Here is a 26,913-nt window from a genome sequence, read left to right on the forward strand (position 1 = left end):
CCGCATACGGTTCTCTGTTGACTGAAGCGACTTAAGTCAACGCCGCGCTCACCTACGGTCTGGCACACTACGTTCTCCTCTACTTGGTGGAGATCGTGTGGGGAGGGAAAGAGACGAGACGACGGAGTGTGCGAGAGTTGCGGTCCGGTTAGAGGGGAAAGCCAGAGGATGGAAAAGGAGAAAGACGAGCGAAGAGGAGGACGAGTAGCGCGCGGTTGGAAGCGGAGCGAGTGAGATGAGTGCGAAGGGTTCAAGTATAAGGATACCGAGGCATGCGCCGTCCTATCATATTGATCTCGCCATAGTAACGATTCTCTCTTCTCCGGCGATGTTGGCATGCACTATAGCAGGGGGACGAAGAGGGAAACCCTGACGAGAGAACGGCGGAAGGGGGTTGTACCGCATGGTATACCATGCCACCCCACGATGGGCGAATGTGGGCCGTACGGGAGTGAACGAGAACGATGGCGAGAGGAAAGGGAAAGGAAGAGAGAGAGTGGCACTGATCGAAGAAAGAGGGAACACGCAAGCGAGAGGATCGGTATCGGTTGAAGAGAGACGAAAGGCATCGGTGGCGGTGGGCTACACAGGGCGCTAGCGCCAAAGAGAGCCGAGGCGGCGATACCGCGCGGCGCTGCAGCCAAATGAGAATCAGTCCAGCGTTGGTCGCCGGCGAGGGCGCATCTGACATTCCTGTGACAAAAGATACGGACGGAGACACTTGAGGACATTGGAGAATCGGTGGAACATCCGCGATAACCATCGATCTCGAACGGATCAGAAGGATGTTAACCGTGGTAGTAGTAGCGTCACGGTGCTGACAGTCAGACGCGCTCTGGGAATCGGCGGGGATCGGACGGCGCGGAATAACTCGGATCGGAAGTCGGTCGAATGAGCTGGCTCACCGACAGACGACGACGACGACGACGACGACGACGCGTTTGTGAGCCGTGCAAGTAATTTTCGTGTACATACTCTCGACTACTCGCTATTCCGTGTGCGAGTCTGTTGTTTCTGATCCAGCGGAATACGAATCGGAGCAAGTCGTGCGCATATCAGGGTGGGAGGCAGAGAGCTAGAAACGCGAGCACACAGGGAAAATAGAGAGTTGTGTGAAATTGAGCCGAGAGTACGAGTACAACGAGAGTAGATAGAAGAGAAGAAGAGAAATGTCCTCGATGCCCAACGATGCCGCACCAAGGCACAAGCGAGCTGCTGAAGCTTAGTGCGTGCGAGGTGTACGCGCAGGGACACGCTGCAGGTCCACTGAGGCTGTCACGTGCCCCTGATAGAACGAAAACGATGCTATTGCCGTGTTCAAGGCACGTAAATTCAGGTGGACCCTCGGAAGACTGAAGACCTCAGGCTCGGGTGGAAAGTTTGCACGAAAACGTAAGAAATCTCACAGTGCCTACGGGATCCAGCTGGTCCGTTCTTGTTCGACGCGTTTGCAGCCACGTGCGAGGACAACCGAATAGTGAGGAGGTGGAGGAGGCGGAGAAGAAGCCGGTGGTGGCGGAGGTGGTGGTGATCGAGGAAGGAGCGAACTGCTCCGGTTCCTCAATCGTGCAAACATGAGACGTTGGACTCTCATGGCGGCTATAGCCCTGGCTGCATCGGGTGAGTTGTTGCGATACTAGCTAACCGATCTATCTCTCTTTTAGATACTCTGTGTCGCGGCACAGGCATATAAATACATTTTTCATTGTGCTGCTAGGCTCTCGTCCTAGAGACGATCGCTTTTCTCGCGACGCGAACGGTCGGAACCAGGTGTTGTGCTTTTCCATACAAATTTCAACCGTGTTTCTTTCGTTCTTTTTTCTTTTCTTTTCATTCTTTTTTTTCTAGTTGCCGGTTTACTTTCACTGTTTCCTGTTATTGTCTCTGTCTCTCTTTCTATCTATCTTTGCATTCGTCTACTTACCCGTTTTATTTTTCTCCCTCTTGTCTCCAAAGCGCGATATGCTCTCGAAACGCACGAGACGGGTCTCTGCACGGGTCGCGCCATAGGGATTTCCACACGGTGACGGTTTCGGTATTCGGGGCGATCTTTTACCCCTTTAAGCTGCGGCGATGTCAAAAACGCGGCCGGAACGATAAATCATCGCCAAATAATGACGCCTGTCAAAGCAGTTCTTACACGTCCGATCGAAACGAATTCGTGCTCGCGATTTGTTGTGTTAACCAATTTTCAATAACAGTCGGAGGATTAAAACGGAAGGTTGATTTATATCGCGATATTTAATCTTTCGTCCAGCCAATGAAAATATTTACGAGTCGTGATCTTTACGTCAATTAAAAAGACGTGTCACGTATTTCACCGGCCAATCTCAATATCGAAAAAGTAGCAATTCGTATCTCGAAATTTTGACAATCGTTTGTAGCAAATAAATTATTTTTTTTTCTCTTTAGAGTTTTAAAGTATCAGACGTCAAATTTTCGACTAGATTCGAACGTCGTTAACCATTTCCACGTATTAGCGAAAGTTTTCTCTCAATGCTATGCAAACAAACGTATCACTTGAGCATTCGCGCGAACGCAAGTTCAACGTTCGACCTGTTTCGAGTTCGTTATCGTCGCGAGTGCTCAAGACGCGCAACGATTTTCAAATGAGCCCGAGGGAAGGTGTTGCTTTGCTACGTAACGTGTTGGCAGCTTGACGTCATTGGCGACGCTTCCTGCGTGACGTGTGCGCAGCCACTCTCTCGTTAGTACGCTGATTTCGGCCCGCAGACAGAACGTACACACACTCGCAACGAAATTATTGCTGTCTCAATATTTGCGCACGTAGTCTGACGGATATTTTTGTTAAATTTTCGTCAATGAACAAACGCTGTTCCGCGGCTGAATTTCTTTTTCGCCATGGCAATTTCTTCTATGAAGAAGAAACGAGAAAGAAGTTAACGAGAAAGAAGAAGACGAGGTGGAACAATCAGCTTCCGATGCGGTAAATTTTAATTGACGCGATGCCGGATTTGTGACCGTTTCCTTATTCTGTTTTGCGGAACGTTTGATTAATTAGGACCACGATGAGAACGATCGTCGTCCTTCATCATCTGTCTTCCTCTCTGTCTTTGTCTATGTACAATCATGACGATGTGGGCGTAGGAAAGGATTTTCCGGTGTACAACTTGCCCACGCAATTTCCAGAGACCTGTCCCTGTGTTGCTTATTCGGAGCTGTTCGATTATAGACAAAAATGAGGGAGGAATTATGAAATGACGTTTATTTTTGCTCCTTGATGTGGATTTGGAATGTTGTCAGGAAATTTCTGAACAAATTTTAATCTCTTAAGGGATGCTGACGTACATGATTCAGGTTTTAACTGGAGAAGATTTTTTGCAGAATGGCTAGATATACATATATTTTTGTTAGAAAAATAAAAGATGATTATCTTTTCTCGATCTTGTTAAATTCGTCCCTGAAGAAGCTAAAGATTGAAATTGATTGCTCCTGATAGATCAACGTCTGCAAATTCTTCAGTTCTGAAATTTTTTGGTAATTTTGATATTTTATGCAAGAGATATATGCGAATGTCTTGTGATTAAAGGAACGAAAGCAAATAATCATGTTCCTTTTGTGACAAAAAGAACATAAAGAATGAATTTGCGAATCTACGTTTACAAAGATGTAGTTGATCTCGATTTATGAACGTATCTGTAAATTTCCTAACAAGGTTTCCAATATATCCTGTGTGAATAATATATAATGCATATACATTGTGTATACATACGTACATATATTAGACACCCATGTATATTGCGTGAAATATGAGTTGATCAACCGAATACTAAGCATACTAATTTCATGGCAATGCTTGACCATTAGAATTTGATCAAGACTGATAAAGAATATGTATTTCGATAAATAGATATGGAAATATGAATACCTTGGTTTTTGGTTACTATACTTCATGTTCCGTTTTTTTATTACGGAAGACCTGGCTCTTTGTAGGAAATTGTTGATGTAAAATCGAAGAAATAAATTAATTGCCTTTATAATTTATTAAATACTCCAATTTGCTTGTTCAGTATCAAAAACTTTCAAAAGAGATTTTGTCCATTTCCATATTCTGATAAATATTGAAAACATATAAAATATTTTCTTTTACGTTACCAATATTTGCAACTGTTTCACAGTTTCATAAACCTCCAACTTCGATAAGATAACATCATTCTCTATTCCACACTTTGCAACTTCCGATATATTTTACGTTGTGTACACGTTATACCACACTCTATCTTCGCGTTATAGTTTCTCCGGTCTAATCGATCTCTCGTAAGAAAGATACTGGGATACAAATGTTAAATGAATTCGTGACAAGTTTCTCATAGAAGATACAGAAGAGCGATGATCGAGTGCCGATTACGTTGCTGTATTAAGCAGTTTGTCGATTACAGTTGCAGTTGATTCATTTCGTTCTTCTCCTCATGAACGTTCTTCCTCGTAAATAAGCCGATATGGGCCGAAGACATGATCGACGCGTCTTTTATGATCTATGTAAACATCGTAACACACGAGTTCGGTGTTTCCCGTTCGCGTGAAACAGAGAAAACATAAAGTTAACGAGGAATCATCTGCCGCTTTTCATTTCTTTTACGTTCTATCGCGAAGGAAAAGAATGGGAAAACCGTTGATCGCTCCCGTAACTCAACGCGATACGTTGGTACGAGACGGGCGCACGTGCCGATTGCTGGTAGCGCGCGAAATACAAATGGTACGAGAACAGACATTCCAAAAATGGACCAGTAATAATGAAACAAATTTCGAAACAACTTTATCACGCGATTAAATAATGCGTCGCCGTGACGCAAAACCAGGGAAAGTAACAATACGTCTGCAGTAACGATAGGAACGACACTACCATTCCACCCCATTATGTAAAAGCTCACCCGTAATTTGCGCACTGTACTGAACTCGGAAAAATACATGACCCATTGTAAACCTGTATATATTCTGAGATATATCGGTGTACATCTATTCACTTAGATTACACGTGATTTCGATTTCATCGCGGAGATTTCTTCCGAGATTTCTGAACTAATTTTTAAACAAGTTTGATCTCTTCGAAATAACAATTACCATTCAATTACTAAAACCTTTTTATATTAAAGATAATTTTACAATCCCTTTAAATTTTTAAATTGATTATCTTCTCATAAAAATTTTTCCCAAAGGTTAAATTAATGTTTCGACATGTTCTAGCTTTATAACCTGCTTTAAATTTATATAGGAAAAATATTTTAAATTCTTTTATGGACACTGGACTCTTTGCTTACATAAAGTAGATAGAGAACTACGGGACGAAATTTAATAAAAGAAGCAACCAGAACACAACACCGATGCGATAAAATTTAATAGCAATCTAGATAAAAAGTTAATAGTAATTTAAAAAATAGAAAGAAAAGGAAGGAGAGATAATTTCTGTTATATAATACCATAAAATTTCATTCTTTCTCTGTCACGTAATCGCCATTGATTATTACAGTGATCGAGCCAGAGATCTACTTTATTTGAAATGGCAGCGGGACATTGAGTACCCGGGTGACCAATCGAAGCCGTACGATCAGCAGAGTGGAGGATCGGTGCTTCAGAGCACTCAGGGGGCTGTTTCCGAGCATCGACTCGCGAGTCGACAATCGGCGCCCATGCGACTGGACTCTATGTAGTATACACCGACGTCTGTCACGACGTTTGCAACACACGGAAAGGGCGACAGCTCACTCCGCAAATGTCGATGATTCGACGTGGCAGTCGTGTGATGTGTCGCTTTTCGTTGGTCCGGATTCGATTCTGCACTGTGCAGATGCAAGATTCCGCTCGCACACGCGTCGAGTACGCGCTCTTAGCCTGTTGGCTTGACTGCATGCGTAAGCGTGTACTTACGTGTGTGGGTGGCAGTGGGCGTATGTGGGTGTACAACAGCGGAATATCGAGCGCGCGCGCCTGGTCGTTTGAAAAGCGGAGGACACTGTACGAGAGAGCTAGCCTTAACACACGGTCGCACGATTGCTGCTGCAACCGAGACACACGCACAGGCGCATGAGCTATATATGTAGAGGTCGAATGTATATAGAATATGTGGATGTGTGTCTGTCTGTGAGCGCGAGTGGGCGAAATCGCACGCTCACAGACTCGTCTTTCACCCTCTCTTTCTCCCTCACTTGTCGAGCGCACGACTCTTTCGACAGGCGCGATCATGCACGTCAAGAGTGAAAACTGTGCCAAACGCTGCGAGAAGCTCCGGGAAAACAAGCTTTCAGCTGCTGCCTGTTTTTCCCACCGCAGCCACTGTCTTTAACGGGTCCATCGTTGACCAACTTTTTTTTATTTCTTTTATATTTTTTGGATGGTTTGTTTAAATTTGAAACATACGGATAAATTTTTTCTATTTCTTCAGAATATTCGTGGTCAGTGTTTTTCGTATAATATACTTTATTGTTTCTCTCTGCTGTTCATAAATTTTACCTTCGATAGTTAAACAGTACCACTTCAACTTCTCATTTTTTGTGTTTGAGAAATTGTTTAAAACATAATTCTGATATTTCACGTTCCTTCAGACAATATCGCGTTGTAAATGTTTATTTTAATGTTAAGGCTGCTTTTGTTTTGGATTTTTTTCTATTTTCGTTCGAAGGAACTTCTGACAAATTTAAAAACAATTTTGTTTCCTTTAAAGAGGATGAAAAAATTATTTCACTACAGGACCTATTTTTGTTCGTTTATGAATCTTCCGGTGGTTTTCACGAGCCCCGAGGCAAGGAAACGTGCCATCCTTATGAGCATTCGAGTTGCGGAGTTTTGTCGGGCGGTAATAAAAGTTTTGTCAGGCTTCGTGATTTTATATACATTGGTTTTGAACCTGTCCGGTAACAGCTAGCAATGTGAAAGGGTATAAGGTTTCATCCTGTTAAAACATTTAAATAGCAAACGCCCATGCTTTGATGAAAATTTGAAAAACCTACGTCCACGTAAAACAAAATATTCGGTAATCATGACAAGCTTTCCGGATCCCGTTGGTTTTGTAAATACATTTTTTACAGCGTGGAAAACAACGTGTGCGCGTAGTATAGATTCGTCGCATATAAATACACATTGCATTTTAAACTATTCAAACGAAAAAGAGAGAATCAAAAAGTAGTACCATTAAAATCTCCCCTTGATATATTAGAGTTAATTTTCACCTGATATTTCTCGTATTTTTTTATTTAAACCGCACACATAAAGGCGCACTGCCCTATTTCTTTTGTAATCATTTACCCAATTTTTCGAGAATTTTTGAGAAAGGAATAATTTTAGCCAAATTCTCTCAAACGCGACAGGTGTATTTTACTAAATATTTACGTCCATAGAAAATGCTTTCTAAATAAAACAAATAGAAAGAGAAACGAGTTCTATGTACTATGGATAATGACGTTTTTCATTAGAAAAATTTCAATTCTTTCTGTATATAAGCATCATTAAAATGTTTTGAGAAGTCTGTAAATAACTTCTTGTAGGAACATGAACAGACAGACACATTGAACGATCGTGTCAGAATATCTTGTCGGTGGAAATAAAAATATCAAAGGAAAGTTCTTTAGCGTTTCCCAGTTACTTTGGCCTTTTTAATAAAAATAAGATTAATGTTATATTTTATTTAATGTTATATTGTTTAATATTATATTTCGAGTTCGTCACAATGGAAGCTGTCTTTTTTACTCCAGTTGGAAGTTTTTTCTGTCAAAATTTGATTTTAAACCTCGAAGCATCAATGAAACAAGGCACGATATAACCGTGGATGGAAAATTTCCCTATGGTGATTTTTGAGATTGAGCGTCTAATTATGAGAAAATAGGCAAATATAGCGGAAGCACTGGTCAAATCCCTTGGGAAGCTATCGCGATGTTACAGAGAGAAACGAGCTTTGACTCACAAGATTTCTTCGTGGTCATCTCTTTTTTAGAATAGAGGTCGTTAAAATTTCAAACGTTGCGCGGCGCGTTTCAACTGCGCGTGGGCGTGCATACTCTCACTCTATTTTCCTGTATTTCTCGTCTCTTTCACTTCTCTGTTTCTTCTTCTACTCCTCTGCTTCGCTTCACAACTCTCACCGATCCTTTTCATTTTTTCCTTCGTGTCTTCTTTCTATCTCTATCGCGTCGTTTCTCTATAATTCATCGGGTTTCTCCAATCTTTTTTACCTTTGTTCCTCCCGCTTTTATATTAAACTTTTAGTTCCTCGCCGGCCAACCAAATTCTTCACTATTCTTTCTTTTCTTATCGTTGCACTGTCTCCTTTATTTTTGCGAATATTTTTTGTCTAATTTGTGTCTCAAATTTTTTCGTTTGTATCTTTCTTTATTTTCTTCATTTTTCTTTCCAATCTATCTGATCTTTGTTTCACGAACTGGATACGTTCGCGAAAGGTACCGATTTCCTGTTCTGTATTTACTATTGTTGTGTTACGTTGCAATTTCTTATTTTCGAAGCTTTAAAATTGGATTTCCCTTATGCGCGTGCGCGTGCGCGTGTGTATGTGACGAAACTCATTATTCCTGCATAATTGTGAAGCATTTGTAGCGAATCAAAATTTGACTTACAGGGTTCGATTGTTCTTTTTTCACGAAGTATTTTAGTCATGAAGGGATAAAAGAAATGGAAACAACAAATTATAAGTTACCAGCAACAAAGTCCAAGTTATGAATTACTTATCACTAATAATATTAATTCAATTATGTAGGAAAGTCCTGAGACGAACGTTTTCATTACTTCGTTAAAATTGAAATCATGTTTTTAATACAAAAGAACAAAGACGTTATAAAAATATAAATTTACTTTAATAAGAATAATGATATAATAATAACGGGAAATGTTATATCAGTTCAAAGGTAAAGCAAAAACGTTGACATTTCCTCGTTTCATCGTGTCACTCGCTGTGTAATAATATTTCTATTATAAAAATAGCGTGAGTCGACTACTTGTACTGATAACACGAACTGTAGTATACAAGTTTCTCTACTAAAGTTTAGCTTTTCGTCATCGTTCTTAGCTTAGCGTTTTCTCAAATTGGAGATTTTGTCGCAAGTATCATTTTTCTCCGAGTCCCTCATCGTTACCGAATGATCTTATGAAAAGATTTATTCCAGTTTTTTGCTCGCTCATCCAAATGCAATCATGTTTCGCAATATAACAAAGCAACCTATTTATTTGGCCAGCCTCTTTTCTCCAACCCCTCGTCAATTTATTTTCTTATTTTCTTCTTTGCTTTCTCTCACAGTTATTGTTACTGCGACAACATTTCGGATCTTCTACGTATATACCTATATCAGCTCGGAATTAACAATGTTCCAAGCTATTTCTCCTAGAGCATTCGGGCGAACACATCGATCCGCCATTGTGTTTTACCACGAACTACGATCTCAGTTTTCGCTACGAACAACGATCACTGTAATTTTATCGTCGATTGTGATGTCGTTACGATCACGGTAGAAAGGTGAGCAGCTCAGGATTTTGGTTACCTATACTACGGATTTCGTTATATGAATAACTCGATTTCTAAGAAAAAAACCCATGTTCGAGCAAATTCATCATAAAAGTTCGAATACGATGAAAGTTATAGCGACAGATTGTACTAGCTCGTTTTAGTGAAAATTCCCGAAATAATTATTTTCACGTTCGTAATTGTAAAAGTAATCAGGAGAAAGAAATTGTATTAGAAAGTGAGTTTAATTAATTTTTACATATGGACAAGCTTATATTACTTTACATTGATACGAGGATTCCAAGGAAATATTACACAGACAATATTTTAAAGGTACAAAAGCTTCAGAAGTTTGAGAATGAAAAATGACAATTAAACATATAGGAATTTAAGTTGTTATTTTCATGCGAGCTTATTAATTTATATATTCACTACGTACTTATTAAACAAAACAACGAATTTCCGAGCAAGAATAAAATTAGCTCGTGAAAACACTTACTGCAGATTAACTTACAGGACGGATCTTCGTAAATTGCGTGAATGCAAGAAATTTGCTGAAATTGCCAGGATTGAATTATTGGATAGCGCTAATATTACTTTATCGACATCGTTTATACCATGTACACAGCTTATTTACCCCTTAGAACGAGTAGAGAGATCCCTATAATTTTATCGACAGTTACAACGTCGTTGGGTTGAAGTAGGCTAAGGAAATCTTGATTGATTCTACTCAGGCTGTTACTTCTGGAAAAATATCGTCATCAGAAAATGATCTGAAATGGTTATTTTTTATTCGCTGAGTTTTTACTTTATCAAAAGATCTATAATATATAAAAATTGACATATCTATGATAATAAGCATTTACATATATATTTATGAAAATTAAAAACATAAAGGAGCCAATTTCATACGCAATACACTGATACATGGCTCTACTTGTACCAAAAGATTCAAGAAACTGCTTGTTCATTCTTCTGTGTCAGAGAGTATTCTCCTAGCGATTTATCTTGACCGAATGACGACGTACTTCAAAAAGGGTCGAGTCTTCTCTCGACGAGGAAACAGCTAAATATTTACGTGGTATAATCTGAAGAACTTGGCGCACGAACCGTCTGATAACACCGACCAAAAAAGCATCAGACAATTCGATCGGTTTAGGTATTAAACGTTTAGGTATTAAATAATCCACGTGCTATCGCTATTAAACTCTGTTTGGTCCAGCAGCCGGCTAATTTCAGCCGAACCAAGTATAACCGCGAAAGTAACCCCTTTAATAATGCAACACACGATGAGTGACGTGATATCCGACGAAATATGATTCGACGAAGAAGAAAGGAAAGACGATGTCCTACATTTTATCAGGATGAAAATATCGAGGCGCAAATGTCAAGGAACATTAAAAAGCAATTAAATTGCAATAACTATAAACAAAATTTCTTTGAGAAAGGCTGATGTCGCTGGGAAGTGCTTTTTGTTTCCTGCAATTTGCTGTTCTTTTTTATTTTTATTTTTCCGTAGCCTGCAAAGATATCGGCCGAGAAGAGTTCGCCAACAGGGACACGGTCGAGCACAGACGTTAATTAAATTTTCCTTAACCGCGGTATTTGATGCGGCACCGGCCCTGAAACGCTTAATTTCGTGATCAGTATTCATAAATTCAGTTGCCATTAAACGCGCATTTTTATCTCTCGGTGATAAATCAGCGTCGAACGAATATCTTAAAACGTCGCAAAAATCTCGCTGTCTCCCCGGTTCACCTAAATTATTATGCAATTAATGCGTTTTGTAAGTCGATTTTCCGTTCGATTTGCAAATAATGAAAGTTAGTTTTCGAATATGTATTATACTGTAGTACTGTGAAAAAAGCCCTAGGCCATATTTTTCACAGACATAAAATATTTATTTGTTTGAAATTAATCCATACTTTGAGCAAATTATCAATAATTTTTAAATTAAACGTTTCTCAAATTTACGTTTGACGGATGGCTTAAAACTTTTACATGGTGTGCTATACCTATTCTCGGGATAACAAACGAGGAAAAGAATCGACTCGATACTACTATCGAAAAAGGAAGGCTCGCGTGAGAGTCAAGAATTTCTCAACTTTTAATAGCTACACGTATATTTCGTGTTAAAGGGTACGAAACTTTACGCCAATGATGTATTATACAGTTCGGGTGACTTACAGGGGAAGGTACTTTGAAGGGTCGGAAGATCGTCCCATTTACCACTCATAGCTGGCTTTCAAGAAAGGTATTATTGATCCATGAAGACGGATTTCAACTGGAAACCGTTTCGCATCTCAGGCTAGCGAGAACGATACGTATCTGAAAGATTATTTTGCAACGTCTTATCAATTTAGCCAAGTCATTCACATTTTTAATACATCCACCTTCTATTTTCGATATCCTTCCAAGGATCAAATCCTTGATACTAATATTCTACAATATGAAACCAAACTGAATAGTTGCCTTTTCGTATGTATTTCTTGATCCATATTGACGTAAATGAAAATTATTGATATTGTACACAATAATTTACGAATAATTTGCGAATTTATTCATTTCTTCAAATTAAATAATTGTAAATTACATTTGTATCCTGTCAAGAGATCTGTAATATGTTAATTAATGATAACGATAACGTTTTCGAAAAATATGTGCTTGTATTACTAATAATCTATAAAAGAGAAAGTATGTTCTCCACGATTAAAAATCATTCGATCTTGGGAAGGGTAAAAGCATCAATATTTGTGGAAGTAATTAATCGAAGCGATTGTTCAGAGTACCAAAGAAACTTTCATCAATTTCAGCTTTCGAATTTAATATACCTTCGACTATGATTATCAGAACAAGCCACATAATATCACGGAAAGGTTTCTATCAACGAAACGTCTCGCCATTAACATTCGCCATGAACGTAAATGCGTAGTCTAGCTATACTTCCTGTCGCTTTGCTTGTCCAAGTTTCATGCAGGTCGTAATGGGAGGCAATATGAGCAAATAGTTAGTTTCGAAGTGAGATGAGGGGCGGGGAGGGGAGCAAGCTTTATCACTGGGTTTCCGGTGCAACAGCTTACAATCTGACATAGTTACATATCGACTGAGCGTCTCGTGTACATACACGTTTCGAATACACGCGTCTTTGCGTAGACGTGTACGCGGGGATCCCGATTCGTCCCTTCACCCGTGTGTTCACATGAAACGCACGCAAATCCTTTCCCGCGGTTTATCCATCGAATATCGCACTCTGTCATTTCGTTCATCGTTCTCCACCCCTTTTGCTTCCTTTATTTTTTCCTCTTTCCCCCTTTTTTGTATTTTATCGGCAGTTACGCGCCATACTTTTGCACGTTTTGTGTCCTTTGTTTCGGATAATTGCCAGCAACAAAATGGTACGATGCGAACGTAGATGATTCCACGGTGAATTTGATTTGGCGTAGAATCAATTTTTATGCGGCTAAAACATCGCCGTTGAGAATTTTCACGTTCACCATCGCAATGATGAAAAGCTTTCCAAAATCATCTTTACCAAAAGATAGATAAAAGTAGAGCAATTTAGGAAAATGCAGATACAGCTACCATAACAGAAAATTGTTTCCATTATTCGTTACCATTTCCCAATTATCTTGGTAATGTTTTCAGTTGCAGGCATACGTAGTTAGAATAAAAATGCCATGACAATTGAGCGGTATGTTGTTCCAAATAAGAGTATGAACAAACGGATAGATTATTTCCTTTTGTTCGTTATCCTCTACCTATCGTTTCATGCACCTTCTTCGTTTCTTCTTTTAAATCGTTTAAGGAATGTTAAATTCGAACACTCGCTTCTGCCTGCCTAAAAATTTATTCAACATTCCATTGTGCGTTATGAGAACACTGGGCTGACCATTCATACGAGAATTTAATTGTCAGCCATGCGAACGGGAGCGAGATTGACGTTTATCGATTCCACGTCAATGTCTCCTTCCAGTGGCAGCCACCGCGATTGGTGTATCAGCCTTTCGCTTCTTTCTCGCGGTTATATGCCCGGTTTTTCCCCTTGCTAACAGCGAGATATACGACCTTTTTTCAAGCTTTACCAAGATGTAAACATTGCAACAGCGATTGCCATTGTTAGATGTTCCCTATGATTTTTAATCGTTAAATAATAGTAATTAAATTTTTGCCAACACAGAATAAAAACAATCTATTAATGTCACATATCATTTTCGTATTAACCGGCTATAATCCCCGCCCCATAGGGGTTAGTTGAAAAGAAGTGTACTGTAATAAACATTTAAAAAAAAATGAAGAAATGAGGATATTTCTCTTCTAGGTAGCAAGTCCATTTTTCAAAGCTCACCTTTTGCTTCGTTTTTCTATTAAACGTAGAGCCGTGTCGTTATCTCTCACTCACGATAGCATATTAACCGTAGCAGCGAACAATTCCAGCCATTTCTAACGTCTTCTTTCTTCAATAACGAAGAGATATCGTTAATGCAAGAAAGTGCGACGATGATAAATCGAGAGCGATTCATGGTACACAGGGAAGCAAAGAGAATTTCTAGAAATACCGTAGCAGCAAGTTACATGATACATCATTCCGCAATCAAAAATGAAATCGCAATCTACACGATGGTCAGGTAAAAATAACCGTAAACCCCGATTAAGAACGTTACCAATTAAAAACGACACCAATTACAATACAATGTCTCGAGATTGTCTCGTCTGGAATGCAATCAGGACGATGATCAGCAACACTTTAATCAAAGACAATCAACTAATGACAACGATAATTGCTGTTGGCGCTGGCGAAAATATTAAAGATTCTTTATCTCGGTTCGTGGAAAGCTGGTCGCACAACGAGAGTGTCTTTCATCATGCCAGGCTACATTCATTTTCCTCTTTTTTTCTGTCTTTCCGAGAAATTCCTCCTTTGGCATAGAGGTACGTATTTCTTCAGCGGCAAAAAAGTAAGCCCTGTAACAATCGATATTCTCTTTTCCCCTTCCGGAACTTTGCGAGAGTTTCTTCGCTCGTTCGTCCGGCCGTGTGTTTTCAAATTTTTACGCTCACCACTTTTCCTGTCTCCTTCACCCCCTTCAGGTCATGTGCAAATGTACGCGTTCGCGTGTATCAGCTGACACAATGCACACTCTTCCTAATTCGTCGTATGCGATCGCGTATCCGATTGTTTCGAGGTAGATTGCTTCCATTACGGGCTGTGGGTATGTCGCCTATGCCGACGAGGAAGATGGAGAATGCGAGATTATGCGATATTTCGAACACGGTTCCCCCTAAGGAGACGGCGTTTCTCTACTCCGTGATATCGAGTCAACTATCGATTACCGAGATTTTCCGCCTAGGTTTATGCGCGTTCAACGAGCAAACTAAGAGGGTGAGTCGGAGGAAGGAATTGAGAAATTGCGCCCCGGTACCGGAGGTACGCCGCCCGATCTGCATATTTAGAAACAATACAGAATTCGAGGGTCCGTGAATATTTAACTGGCTCTCTAATTGCCTGGCTCTTCGAGCGGCTTCAGATTCGAATTACAAGAACGCGCGATGTGATTAATTAATTTCAAGGACCGCTTGTTATTGACAGATTACCTGCTAATTTTTTAATTAAAATGAGTTTTTAGAAATAGACTGCGAATGTGTGGCACTGCGAGTAGCGTAAATATACAAAAATATGAAAGAATAATATATGCAAAATAAAAAAGGAAACACATCAAAGATTGGAAAATTGACGGTTTTTTCTATATTTAAAGCTTAATTTCTTCTGAAAAAATTATACAAAGCACCTTTCATTCGTGTCCTTTGACAAGCACGATATGTATCTCTTTATTGATTCTTTCGTATTGACTTTGAATGCGCCTCCAAATCGAGCGTACCTCAGCGAAATTCGTGCGGATAAAGTACGACAATGTTGATAACAGGAGGCAATGTCGGATACATAGATGCTGAGAGGATAACCATAGCCTCGGTTCGTGAAGATTTTATCAAAAGTTTCTCGGGGGTGGGTACTTGTTATTGAAATTCCACTCTGTCGAGACAAAACAAAAGACTCAAGTTCCTACCCCTCTCGTTCCTGGGGAATTGGATCTGTGTACGACCGATGCATATTCGAACCGGCTTCGAGAATTGAATTCGATGCACACAGGACTTGGCTGTGCAGTAAAAAATATTGGATACGATTGACTCAACTTTTCCAATTTGCAATTCACAAAACGGTAGATCGACGATACGCTGAAACCTTAAATTCTCGCGTCATCATTTCTTTCACTAACTTGTTTTTTCTTTTTTTTTATCGATCGTTACTCTCTATTCTGAATATCAACTTTAATAGTCTACTTACGCTTCGTTTTTACGATACGTTACAACGCAATCTCGTTAATATGTTCAGCGACGTGCTTGGTGTGTCGTAAATTAATTTATTAGCTATCCACGCGTGGGCTTTAAATTCTCACTGTAAAATTATGATGTTTGCTCGCCAGTTTATTGAACACGATGATATATGATTCTATTATTAGCAAACAGAAGCTGAAACGACATATTTGATATATATATATTATATGTCATGTAAAAGTGTGTATATATATATATATATATACTTTCAGTGAGAGTCAACGTGAAACCAAAATGTTTGTTTTTATCTGCAAACTAATCTAGATTCATAGGATACTAAACCTGTGGCACGCGTTTGAAACGATCTATATCACTTTCCACCGCTTGTAAGCTATGTATAGGAACATTGATCTATTTCCAGCATTTTCCTAGTCACTTTTTTTATTTTCCTTCGTTTCACGAATCTGAATCGAAAGTGAGCCACGATGGGAGGCAATATTTGGAAATTGTGGGAAATGTTTCCGTTCTATCTGTACATGTACATATCCACTCGAACATAAAGGAAAAGCGAAAAGATGAAGAGAGAAAAATAAGAAGAAATCGCAACGACTTTTAATAAATAACTTATGTGACATATGAAATCAAAATTCCTTTCAAAAACGTTTCACATATTGAACGCGCAGGAAGGTTACAATTCCACACGTAACAATGGTTGTACGTGTATTGGATTCTACGGCGAAGTAAGCGGAGAAAGGTAGAAAAAAAGTAGAACAGTAAAAAAGGGGTCAGTGAGTAATTCAGAAAGCTTACTACAGTGTACCGTCTCGATATGCTATTAGAATTTCATATTGGTCATTTAGTCGGTTCGAGGATGGCTGCGTGTTCGTGAATATATGGTCGCGTTATCTCTTCATGGAACTAGGAAACTCTACCGAAACGCGGGCATCGTTGAATATATATTTAATTGAATGTCCCGATAAAAATATGAAACCGTGTAGAGATAGAGCAGTTTTAAAAATGCGTGCAAATTGTTTATAATTTATACGTTCCGTAAACATGTCATGTTAAAATAAATTTAAATATTTTAGCTTAATCTGAATTTTATACGATCTTGGAATCGCATTTTTCGATTTCCTCATATCACAATTACGACGTTAAAATACAGAATTCGATAACACAAAGTAAACTGACTGAAAAATATTGAACATTGGGCCTCGATAGCTTGACCCCATAAAAACATCTTCAAATTTATCAACGAAATCAATCTCCCACACTTCAGAGAATCGAACGAACAATCCGCACTGCAAACTGAATCGGGCCATCGAATAAAATTCAATTATTCTCCGAGAAATTTCCAGGAGAACGCGTGCGGAATTCACGGTGTAAGTTGGATTCGTAAACTGGCCCGGCTGATTCGTAAACTACAGAGATCGGCGCAATTGTCCCGTGCCGCTGGTTTCCAAAGAGAGATATCGTCGGGCCGTTAAACCTGGCTCGATGATCGAAAATTAGTGCGTACGACTGCAGGCAAGGTAAACGAGTCCCAAAGGCAGTTAACAGGTCGATAATGCACGGCCTTCGGTAGAGCAGCCATATGACATGGCACGGATGAAAAGGAAAAGGCGGTGAGCGCATAAAACTTGCAGCCACTCCTGTCTCCAGGAGTGTCAAGGGTCGGTGACTCCCAGGCGGCCGTTCTTTCTAGCTCCCTTGAAAGAAGCTCGGCTTGCCGTACGGATCGATTCGGGCGCGTATACATCGTAGGCATCGCGAGGCGGAAACACACCGAGCCACGGTTCAGTGAAGTGTACGAGTGTACGTCACGTTGTAGGAAGATGTCGTCGTTCCTGCTAACCGATGTTCCACTTCATGCTAACTGCAGACAATCTGCAGAATTCCGGATCAATTAAGCCTGATTGGGGATGGGCGCGATCTACCTGACTGCAGTCGACGTGAAGGAGCGGCTTTTACGTGTTTTCTACAACGGATCAACAAGCGCCGAGCAACAAGATCCACGCCGTAAATTAGAGCGACGTCGAAAACAGCTACCGAATATTACAGCATCGAGGAGGTCGTTGAGATAGTGTTCAAAGTAAGAAACAGGGGATGCAGAAGGAGGAAAAACTTTTGTTTCGAATTCGACAGTATAGTTAAAATACCTTTTTCCTGGGATGTCTTTGCCATTTCGTGTACTCGTATATTCATAATTGTTACTTACGTGGAGATTGAGATTTCTTTGTGCACTTTTGACAACGATATAGAAGGATATCTCGTCTCGAGATTTTTCTGTATCGACTTACCCAATTAAGGACTTTCTTCTACGATACCACAGATTGAAACTAAAAGTCAAATTATTCTTGATTAACCTCTTAGGTACAGTTGAATTTTGTGCGGGGCTGTTTCTCTGTACGGCAGAGTTTGACGCGAATTACGCGTAAACGACGAGCAATGTGTGATAATGCTGTTCTCTACGCAAGTTATACTAAACGCAGTTATAAAAAATTTCATTCCAAAGATGTAATGGACATACTTCAACTTTAATAATTTACTTTAATAATTAATAATACAATTGAGTGTGATATATTTTAAAGCACTGTACAACACATAGACCCACGTTACAATTTTCACACTCATAGCGCAATAGTGTTTTTCAAATTACTCTTCGTTTTATGTTTTGAAGCGACATTTTCAGGTTGAAGATTCTAAAAAATTATAAAAATACGGATCGGCATGTTAAAAGGAGCATCTAATAATCGTATATTTATTTTAATAAAAAGTAACAATTGATATCTGGCACTGGCCTATCAAAAACAAAGGCTATATATTCTGCCTGTATATCGTTAACACTGTTATAAAACGTTGCGAGGACAAAAAAAGTGTGAGGCAAGACAAATGAAATAGATCATTTAGTTCAAACGGTGAGCGAATGAGTCAGTAGAGTGAGTCACTATAGTGGCGCGTCGTAATATAAGATGACATCCGCGAAAGCCACTATAGTGGCGCATAGTACCCAAGAGGTTAACTTAAAATCAAGGAGAGGCAAGCACGATACGGAGAAAATTTTAGTAATAACTTGTGGAATAATCTGAGACACAATATTATCTGAATCAGCGGAAAATCACAAAGAGATCGAGGATTGCTACCGAAGAATAATGAGAGAACGAGGAGATTTAGGAGCAGAGTCAATGTTCCCGAAGCGAACAAGTTTCTAAGTCTGATATATATTACGCAAGTTATAGACGTAGCTGTCATCAAAAAGGAACAGCCTCTTGCCAATCTTTTGTCGATTCTGGAAAAGACGGTGAAAGACCACAGATTTCAGCGTAATTTTTCAAAGTAAATAAGAGAGTTAGAGAAAATCATCACGATCTATATCGATATTTTCTCGACTGACTCGTTAATCCCCTACCCGTTCCTTTTGTATCAGCCTTTTTCATCAGATCACAGTGGCCGATTGAAATCTACAATGCGATGTACGTCGCGGCACCAAAGGACTGGAATCCTTTCATCCTTGAAAAGAGCATACACAAGGAAGGTACTTTTTTTCATTTGTTCTATTAATTTCTACCGGATAGCAATAAATTCCATAGATCAAAACTTTATTCCCGTTGTCATCCAGGACGTGGTGGTAGCATGCCTTCGAATGTTCTCTAATGGTGGATGCCCGTAAAAGTAAAGCTCCGAGGGAAGTTTGGCAACACAAACAAGCCTTCTGGATACATCTTTTTGTTGTACACGAATGTTACAGGTTACGTTGTTTACGTTCGATTACGGAGTATCCAAGTAACGACCACTACGGTATGTCTTGTCATTCCACGATCGTTCGAAGGACTGCGAAAAGATCTGGTTAAAACCTTTGTTTTCTGTTATTTGCCATGCAAACCTTCACGTTCGGTCTTCAATTCCACCAAAGAAATACTTCTTTCTGATCAATTAATTAACTTCTACGTGGAGGTTAAACCCATCTTTTTGTTATCATTGTAGTTTGCTCCTCCGTGTATTTTAAAAATTACGCATAGAAATATAATATCGATTGATATCTGACTACGAACTTCGGTGTTTGAACGACGCACGTTATCGCCTACATCATTATTCTATTACCCTGCTGTAATCTTAATTTTCCTGAACAGCGTAATAGCAAAATTACTTTGCACGAAATAATTTTGAAGTTCTGTTAATCGTTTAATAATTTAACGAGCCGTATCGAAGAAACAAGCTTCTTGTTAATTTTCTTGTTAACCTCATAACGATGTTCCATCGTGGATGAACGTCGATCGATCCCCGCGAGTGTCATTAACCGCTGAAAAGTTTCTGCTATTCAGACCTTTCTAAGACGGTCTAGTATCATCGATCGAATAACGTGACCATTTAAGACCCTCGATTTCCTTTAGTGACTGATTCCTTAGGTGTCGGTATTCGTACGCTACGATCACCAACGAAAATGTGAGTACAATTTATTCGCGTGCCACGGAAACGAGGTCGACCGAATCAGCGGGAAATGAATTTTCTGCTGTTCGCGGAGGAAAGGACTCGACTACCTTTTGCTATCGAGGCAAGTAGACCGCACAGTAGCGCGATCGATCATAAAGATCAGGTCTAGGAAATGCTCGTGTCAATCAACCAAGATGAAACGTTCCTCCTCCATTGGAACTCTTCGTTTGTATGCAATGTCGTATGTATTGCCGGCATCGGCGTCCAAATCGAGGGTTTGCTTTTAAAAGAACACAATTTTTACGGAAGATCTAGCGTCCTTCGATATTTTCCATCTTCGTATCAATATTTAATATCCATTCCTCGTCTGCATTCGGCTTTTGCGACAGTCTGGTATCCCTTTTTGCGTGAGACATACGAAAATGTATGAATTAGATTTTCTATTTCGAAATACGCGATGTATTTGAAAAGGTAAATACATCTAAGACTAAGTCAGATGTACATTCATTGCGAAGAAACTGCAGAAAAGGAAAAACTGACTTTTTCAAAGATCTATAGAACTTATGTTACACAGTTCGATGAAATTCCACTTCGTTGCACCAGGATTTATAATTTTTCAAACCATAGTCTGAATAGGAAGCTTCAACTCGTTTCTGAAAGCTAAATTGATTTTTATCGACGAAGAAACGTTGTACTTTAACGTTGGAGAAATGCAAATCGAATTGTAATGTTGACTAACGAACGTGTGGCATTAATATTCGAGATAAAAAAGAAAAAGGAAGAAACGGAAGAGGTTAGTGGATCGTAAAATGCAGGCTAAAGGAGCGATTGAAAACACGCCAGGCAGAGATGCTTCTAGTCGCAGTTGTCGAGAAGATGCAAACTCATCGTTGAGTGCATCATTTTTCCGGGAAAGGTATCTTTTCAAGGAGTCTCCAGACTTTATGGCGAGCCATCATTAGATTCACGTGCCTACAGCGTGGCAACACCATCGATGAACGGGTTGTGACTTCGTCTGTTGAAACTTACGGTTATCCGATAAGTTCGACGGGAGTATAAACTCAAGAGACGAAAGCCCTCATCGTCTCTCCCGGTCTTTGCATCACACTCGATCAGTTCCTTTCAAGGATGAGAGATTCTTCTGTCCTCAACTATTTACCAGATGGAACTAAATTTACAGGGCAAATGTACATGCATATATCTAGGCGTCGTAAACAGCAGTTGTTTCCATAGCCGCGTTCAGTCAGACGTTAGTTCCGAAGCAAAATCTCGCCTACCTGCCTCTTTTTTATCGATGTCGAAATGGGCATTGACAGCGATTTACTGCGTTATAAATAAACGTGTTTTATTTGAACGATGATACGTCGATTGATGGAGTACGTACGAACCATGGGACGAAAGAACGAACAAGAACGAACTTGCATTCTCACTATTAATCCGAAGAATTTTTTTTTTTAGAAAACTTGTAAATCGTATAATTTTTATAATGATATAATGGATCTTAAATCTCCTAAAAAGAATATGGTATATTTAGGTAGGAATTTCCATTTACTCTGACACACATTTTCTTTGCAAGCTAAAGGAGATTCCAAGGATCTTCAGGAAGGTCCGAGAAAAACGCTTGACTTCTCCTCAAGATTGAAGAATCAGTTGGACTCTGTCGACAGGACAGGACTGTTGTCGAAAGGGCGAAGATATCGTCTGTAAGCACACACAAAAACAAGACAATCGAGGATGAACAGCGACGTGCCGTAAAGTAGCGTTCCAGAACAGATGTTCTTCGAAAGGAAATCCATATATTTGGTTTTTTCTCCTTTTATTCCGCTCTCTCTCTCTCCTTTGCTATTGTCCTAGGAGCCTTCAGGGTTGCTTTAAATTGGATTTTTTCGTCACCTGTCTTGACCTTTTTATGCAACAAATGGTCCACTAACTTCGAAAAATTATTTCTCTCTGTCAATGTAATAGCTCTCTAAAGAATCTACTTAGTTATTAATATAGTAAGTTTATTCGATTATTCGATCAACTCGGATCTTTTTTACGAAGTTCAAAAATTATTCTTCGTTCTTCTCTCTTTTAACTACCTGTGATTTTTGGATTCCCTTTTCTCTCGAACTGAATGGCTTCGAAATTGAATTTTCTAGTCGAATTATTTCGAGCCTCGTCTGATCCGCGACCGAATCCAGTGGGAATTTTCAGACGAATTTACACTTTACTATATTTCACATACGTGAATTTCGTGAAAAACAATTTCTGATCTCGACTTATCGTGCGTTTACCGCATGAATTTGCTAATTGAATGAAAATTCTTATAATCGCACTTTTAATAAATCTTTTTATCTAATCAATTCGAATAATTTCGACTAAACATCATTATCGAACTTCGTTACATCTGACTGGATCATTTTGGAAATCCAATGAAATTAAAATTGACGATTCAAGTGATCAAACACAGCTATTTGATAATTTTCGTTTTATTTGATATTTATTTATGGCAATTTCTTAATGACTTTACTGACATACACGAAACGCAATACATTTCCAATTACTAGCGTGCATTGTCGATTGCTAAAATTTTATTTGTGAACTACGAAATACGTCAAGTAGCTATAAAACTCTTAACATGTGGTAGCTTCGAGCGATATCAATATTATCATTCTAGTAGAGTAGCTACAAAAAGTAAAAGAAGAATTTATAAATAATTTCCCTTTAGTTACTTTCACGATATATAGTACTGGAAACACGAAATACCTTCTGCTTTTTTATGTTTTGAAGTAACAAAAATATCTTTATTTGTCTCGTTTACGTTATGAAAAAATATCGCGGCGGACCAAATTTTCAGAGCAACTTAATATTTAATGTGCCTCTAAAATCGTATGCAAATATATTCTTTCCGCGATTTCATCATTCTTCTCTCTTTTGCCAGCATGTAACAATAAACATGTGTTTACACAAAGTGGAACGACCGCTAATCCAATTATTTGCCCCAATTCTTTCGTTCGTCTTTCGTAACGGTCGTTTACCCAATTAACTTTTACATTACTAAATGACTAAGAGGACCAACGTTGGAGTTATCACGGGTTTCGCATCGATTTCAAGCGAAGAAAAGAATTTTAGTCATTATTCCCTTCCGTTCTCGTTAGCATATGTGCGAAGACTTTTTTCTTTTTACGCGGTAACCTATTTTTTTTCTTTCCATTGCTCATTTCTGCTCTCTTGTCACAGCAACGCACAACTTACTTCGAAATATAATATTACATCATACAAACAATCTCATAACGGTTTTATGGTCGATGAACATTTTTCTGAGACGAAAGAATGAAATCCTTTTCATAGTTTATTTTGTTGCAGCTACTGTTTATTTCGTGCATTTCTAAACCCTTTAAAGAATCATTCGCGTTTCAAAAATCTTTGTAACTCGGCGAAAGATGTTCTTTACGTAATTCTTTGTAAATGAAATTTTAACTTGAAACAAATTTTGAAAACACGAACATTAATTCTAATTGTTCGAAATTTCCATGAGATATACCTTTAAGGACAAGATTTTAATTAATATTTCGTTACAAATACGTCAATTACGTAAATCGAAGGAAAAGTAATGTTTCACTTACCTGCGATAACTACGACATTATAAATTAACGAATACTGATGATATTAATAAATATGTAAGACAAAGGTTGGATGATTAATGAACGTCAAAAGCCATCTTCAAGACTCTGTTTTTTTCGAGACCCAAGATTCTGTTTTTCTTTGGTCGTACAATGGCATATTCACAGAGCCTCTTTGTGATCAATCAAAACAATTCGTGAGCTTCTTAACGAGATAAAGTTTTATTTTACTTTGTTGGAACATGGCTAAGGGTTTATTAAGCTCTAATAAAGGCAAATAGAAAAGCATATATTTCTTTTAAATAGAATTTTCAGCTGCGAATATGTCAAGAATATTCCTTCTATGAGCTAGACGCGGACTTGAAACTATTTTTAAATAATATTAACCAGTTGTAAAAAATGAATATTACAATTTTTCAAATTACTACGAATTTGGTATTCTAGCAAAAAGTGTATTAAAACACGCAAGCGAATATTTTTTTCATATTTCTACGTATCTTGCTGTCGTTCACAATGTTACAATATTTTCATACGCGACGTAGAACGCAAATAATTTTAAAATTTTCACGTGTCGAGATTAAATCAAACACAAACGAATGGAATAAAAATGCATTGCATCTTCGCATAGCAAAATATAGACGGATTCAGGTAAAGCAAACAAAGTTGCTGCTGAATTTCGAGTCTTCGCTCCTCAATTTACGGAGTGTGTCTCCGATGTTTGTCATTCGAGGTGTTTCAATCATAAACGGGCAGGAAAGAGAGTTCGAGACGCGTCGCGAGTGACTTAAAAAGCAAACAGAGAACAGGGAGGCGAAAGCGAGGAGGAGGTGCAGGAGGAGGAAAAAAAAAAAAATAGGGGAGAACAACAAGGTGAAAAGGCGCGCTAAACGACGTACGAGGGTGAAAGAGAAATGTGATAGAGAGAAAGGGGGACACAGGCAGACGTAACGACAAAGATACAAGCCGGACGAGAAAGAAAAGGCTTTGGCACAGTTTTCCATGCCGACGTGACCTACTGGACTATCGATTCGCCGTGAAGGTTTTGGCAAGAGGAAGCGCCGCTTGATTTCGAAACTGAATGCTGTCCTACACACCATCAACCGTTTCTTATTGAATTCGAACTCGCGAGACTGCAGGATAGCCAGCATTTTTCCACTCGTTTGCATCGTGCCAACGATATATTTCCACCCTATCTCTTTACCCACCCCTTTCCTCCGTTCCGACTGTCCATCTATGTTTCGCGTCTATTCCTCCCCTTTTTTCCTCCTCCCCGCCTCCCTCCTTCTCTATCTACCAGCGTCTGCCTTTTTTCTTCTGACTGGCTGTGAGGTCCCTTCTACGGCGTTGCTCGAGGCTCGGGCATTGTTTCGCGATATCCGCGTATTCCGCGTCCCCTGGCTCCGCGAAACAAAGGGCCAACAATGGGCCCAGACAAGATTTCAACCGTATCTTCTTCTGTGTTACAATTTTCTACCCGCTTTTTTATCCTCTTTCTTCGTCTCCTTTCTCCCCCGTTCCCTCGTTTTCTACCACTAGCCTCTACCCCTTTCTTTTGATCCTACGACTCTGGATAAGGTGGGACACACGAGCACTGAAAGGATATTTCGGCGGTTGGAAGTCGATGTACTCTCTTTTCTCTCGTGACGGAGTCTCGTACAGAGGAGGGTTATTGCTTTCTGTATGTCTGTCTCTCTCTCTCTCTATATATATATCTCGCTTTATCTCCGCCTTTCGTTCGTTCTCCTCCAACCTAGCTAAGAGACGGATCGAAACGAGCGTGTTTACATGGACTCAACGAGGTCATAAAGAATCGGAGATTTGTATCGAGAGTTGTTCTACGTGCTCGCCTCGAGATCCGGTCGTATTCGGTCACCACGAGACACAGGAAACACAGGTCGAGAGTTCTCCGCAGGGTTTTGGACGATGATAGCTTAAAGCTGAAAATAAGTCTGAGGAGGTAAAGGTGTATTTTATATGAGTATTACCTCAGATCTCAATTACACGCGAGGATTTTCAAAACTTCTATCGATAACAAGATGCAGTTGTTATACATTTTTCTTAAGCGTACGGATTCGTATTTTATTTAAAACATGATTATAGGTATTTTCTTTTACCTTGAATATGTGTTCTATGTGACCACTATATCTGTAACACTCAATAATCAGGTCCATAAAATATTACTGAAAATCTTTACTGTTTCCGATTATACCACAAAACCACATGCTGCCAATCCATTTCACGTAAGAGTTTAACAATATCTACAGGAAAGCAACATTACAGTGCAACAACCAACTAGTAATAAAGACTTAAAAGATAAACGCCTCGTAAGAACAACGGTAAGACAAGAATGGAATAACTTCTGGCAAATTCACAACGCTTTCTTACATAAATTCAGCAGAAACATACAGGAAGTAAGCCCGGTTATGACTCTCACAGGACCAGACACAAATAACCAGACTCAGGCTAGGTTACTCCAGCAGTACACATTCGCATCTTATCAAAAAACAGAATCCTAAACTCTGGAAATATTGCAACACCATCGAACATCTGCTTCGCTACTGTGCCAAATTCGAAGGTACAAAACGCAACTTAAAAATACCTAACAATATGCAACCATTTCTAACTTCTAATTAAAAGTAGAAATACGATGTAAAAATGCAATGTAAGTTTCGTAAAAGAAATAGATCTTTTCACCGCCTATAGAAGTATAAAATTGCACCAGTTCGCTAACTAACTAATAATCAACTAATTATTTATTAATTAACAACACTAACTAAGGTAACTGCAAAAAATTAAGCATGTAAATAGTATTTAAATATTCACATATTTATAGAATACATGTTATTGTAGTCACTAATACGTTATTAGAGGATGTAAATAGAGAATGTGACAAGGAATAAATAAAAAGACTATTTTAAAGTAGATTTTTAGATGAATGAGAATGTTAGGGAAACATTAGAATGAAAAAGCTGCGAGTGTCAAATATTTGTACTTTACGACACGTTTTATACACGATGGTAATATGTTACACTCTTAATTATAGTGATTTTTGCATATGCATGACGCGGTTCTTCGTGTGGTTCA

General features: G+C 39.0%; 1 protein-coding gene across 3 annotated transcripts in view; it reads left to right on the forward strand.

Moving 5' to 3' along the window:
- The first annotated feature begins 513 nt into the window (after positions 1-513).
- Positions 514-26,913, forward strand: part of LOC117243052 (neuronal acetylcholine receptor subunit alpha-7-like) — a 164,892-nt gene continuing 138,492 nt past the window's right edge. Inside the window, exon 1 of one of the 3 annotated variants that reach the window (XM_033510213.1) lies at positions 514-1,620. In XM_033510213.1, coding sequence (XP_033366104.1) covers positions 1,575-1,620 — 46 coding nt within the window. In that variant the 5' untranslated portion in view covers positions 514-1,574. The remainder of the gene's footprint in view (positions 1,621-26,913) is intronic. The other 2 variants (XM_033510214.1, XM_033510215.1) reach the window with 2 other exon arrangements.

Source organism: Bombus vosnesenskii, unplaced genomic scaffold, assembly GCF_011952255.1.
Source record: "Bombus vosnesenskii isolate JDL3184/JDL3185 unplaced genomic scaffold, Bvos_JDL3184-5_v1.1 scf7180000013265, whole genome shotgun sequence".
Lineage (NCBI taxonomy): Eukaryota > Metazoa > Arthropoda > Insecta > Hymenoptera > Apidae > Bombus > Bombus vosnesenskii.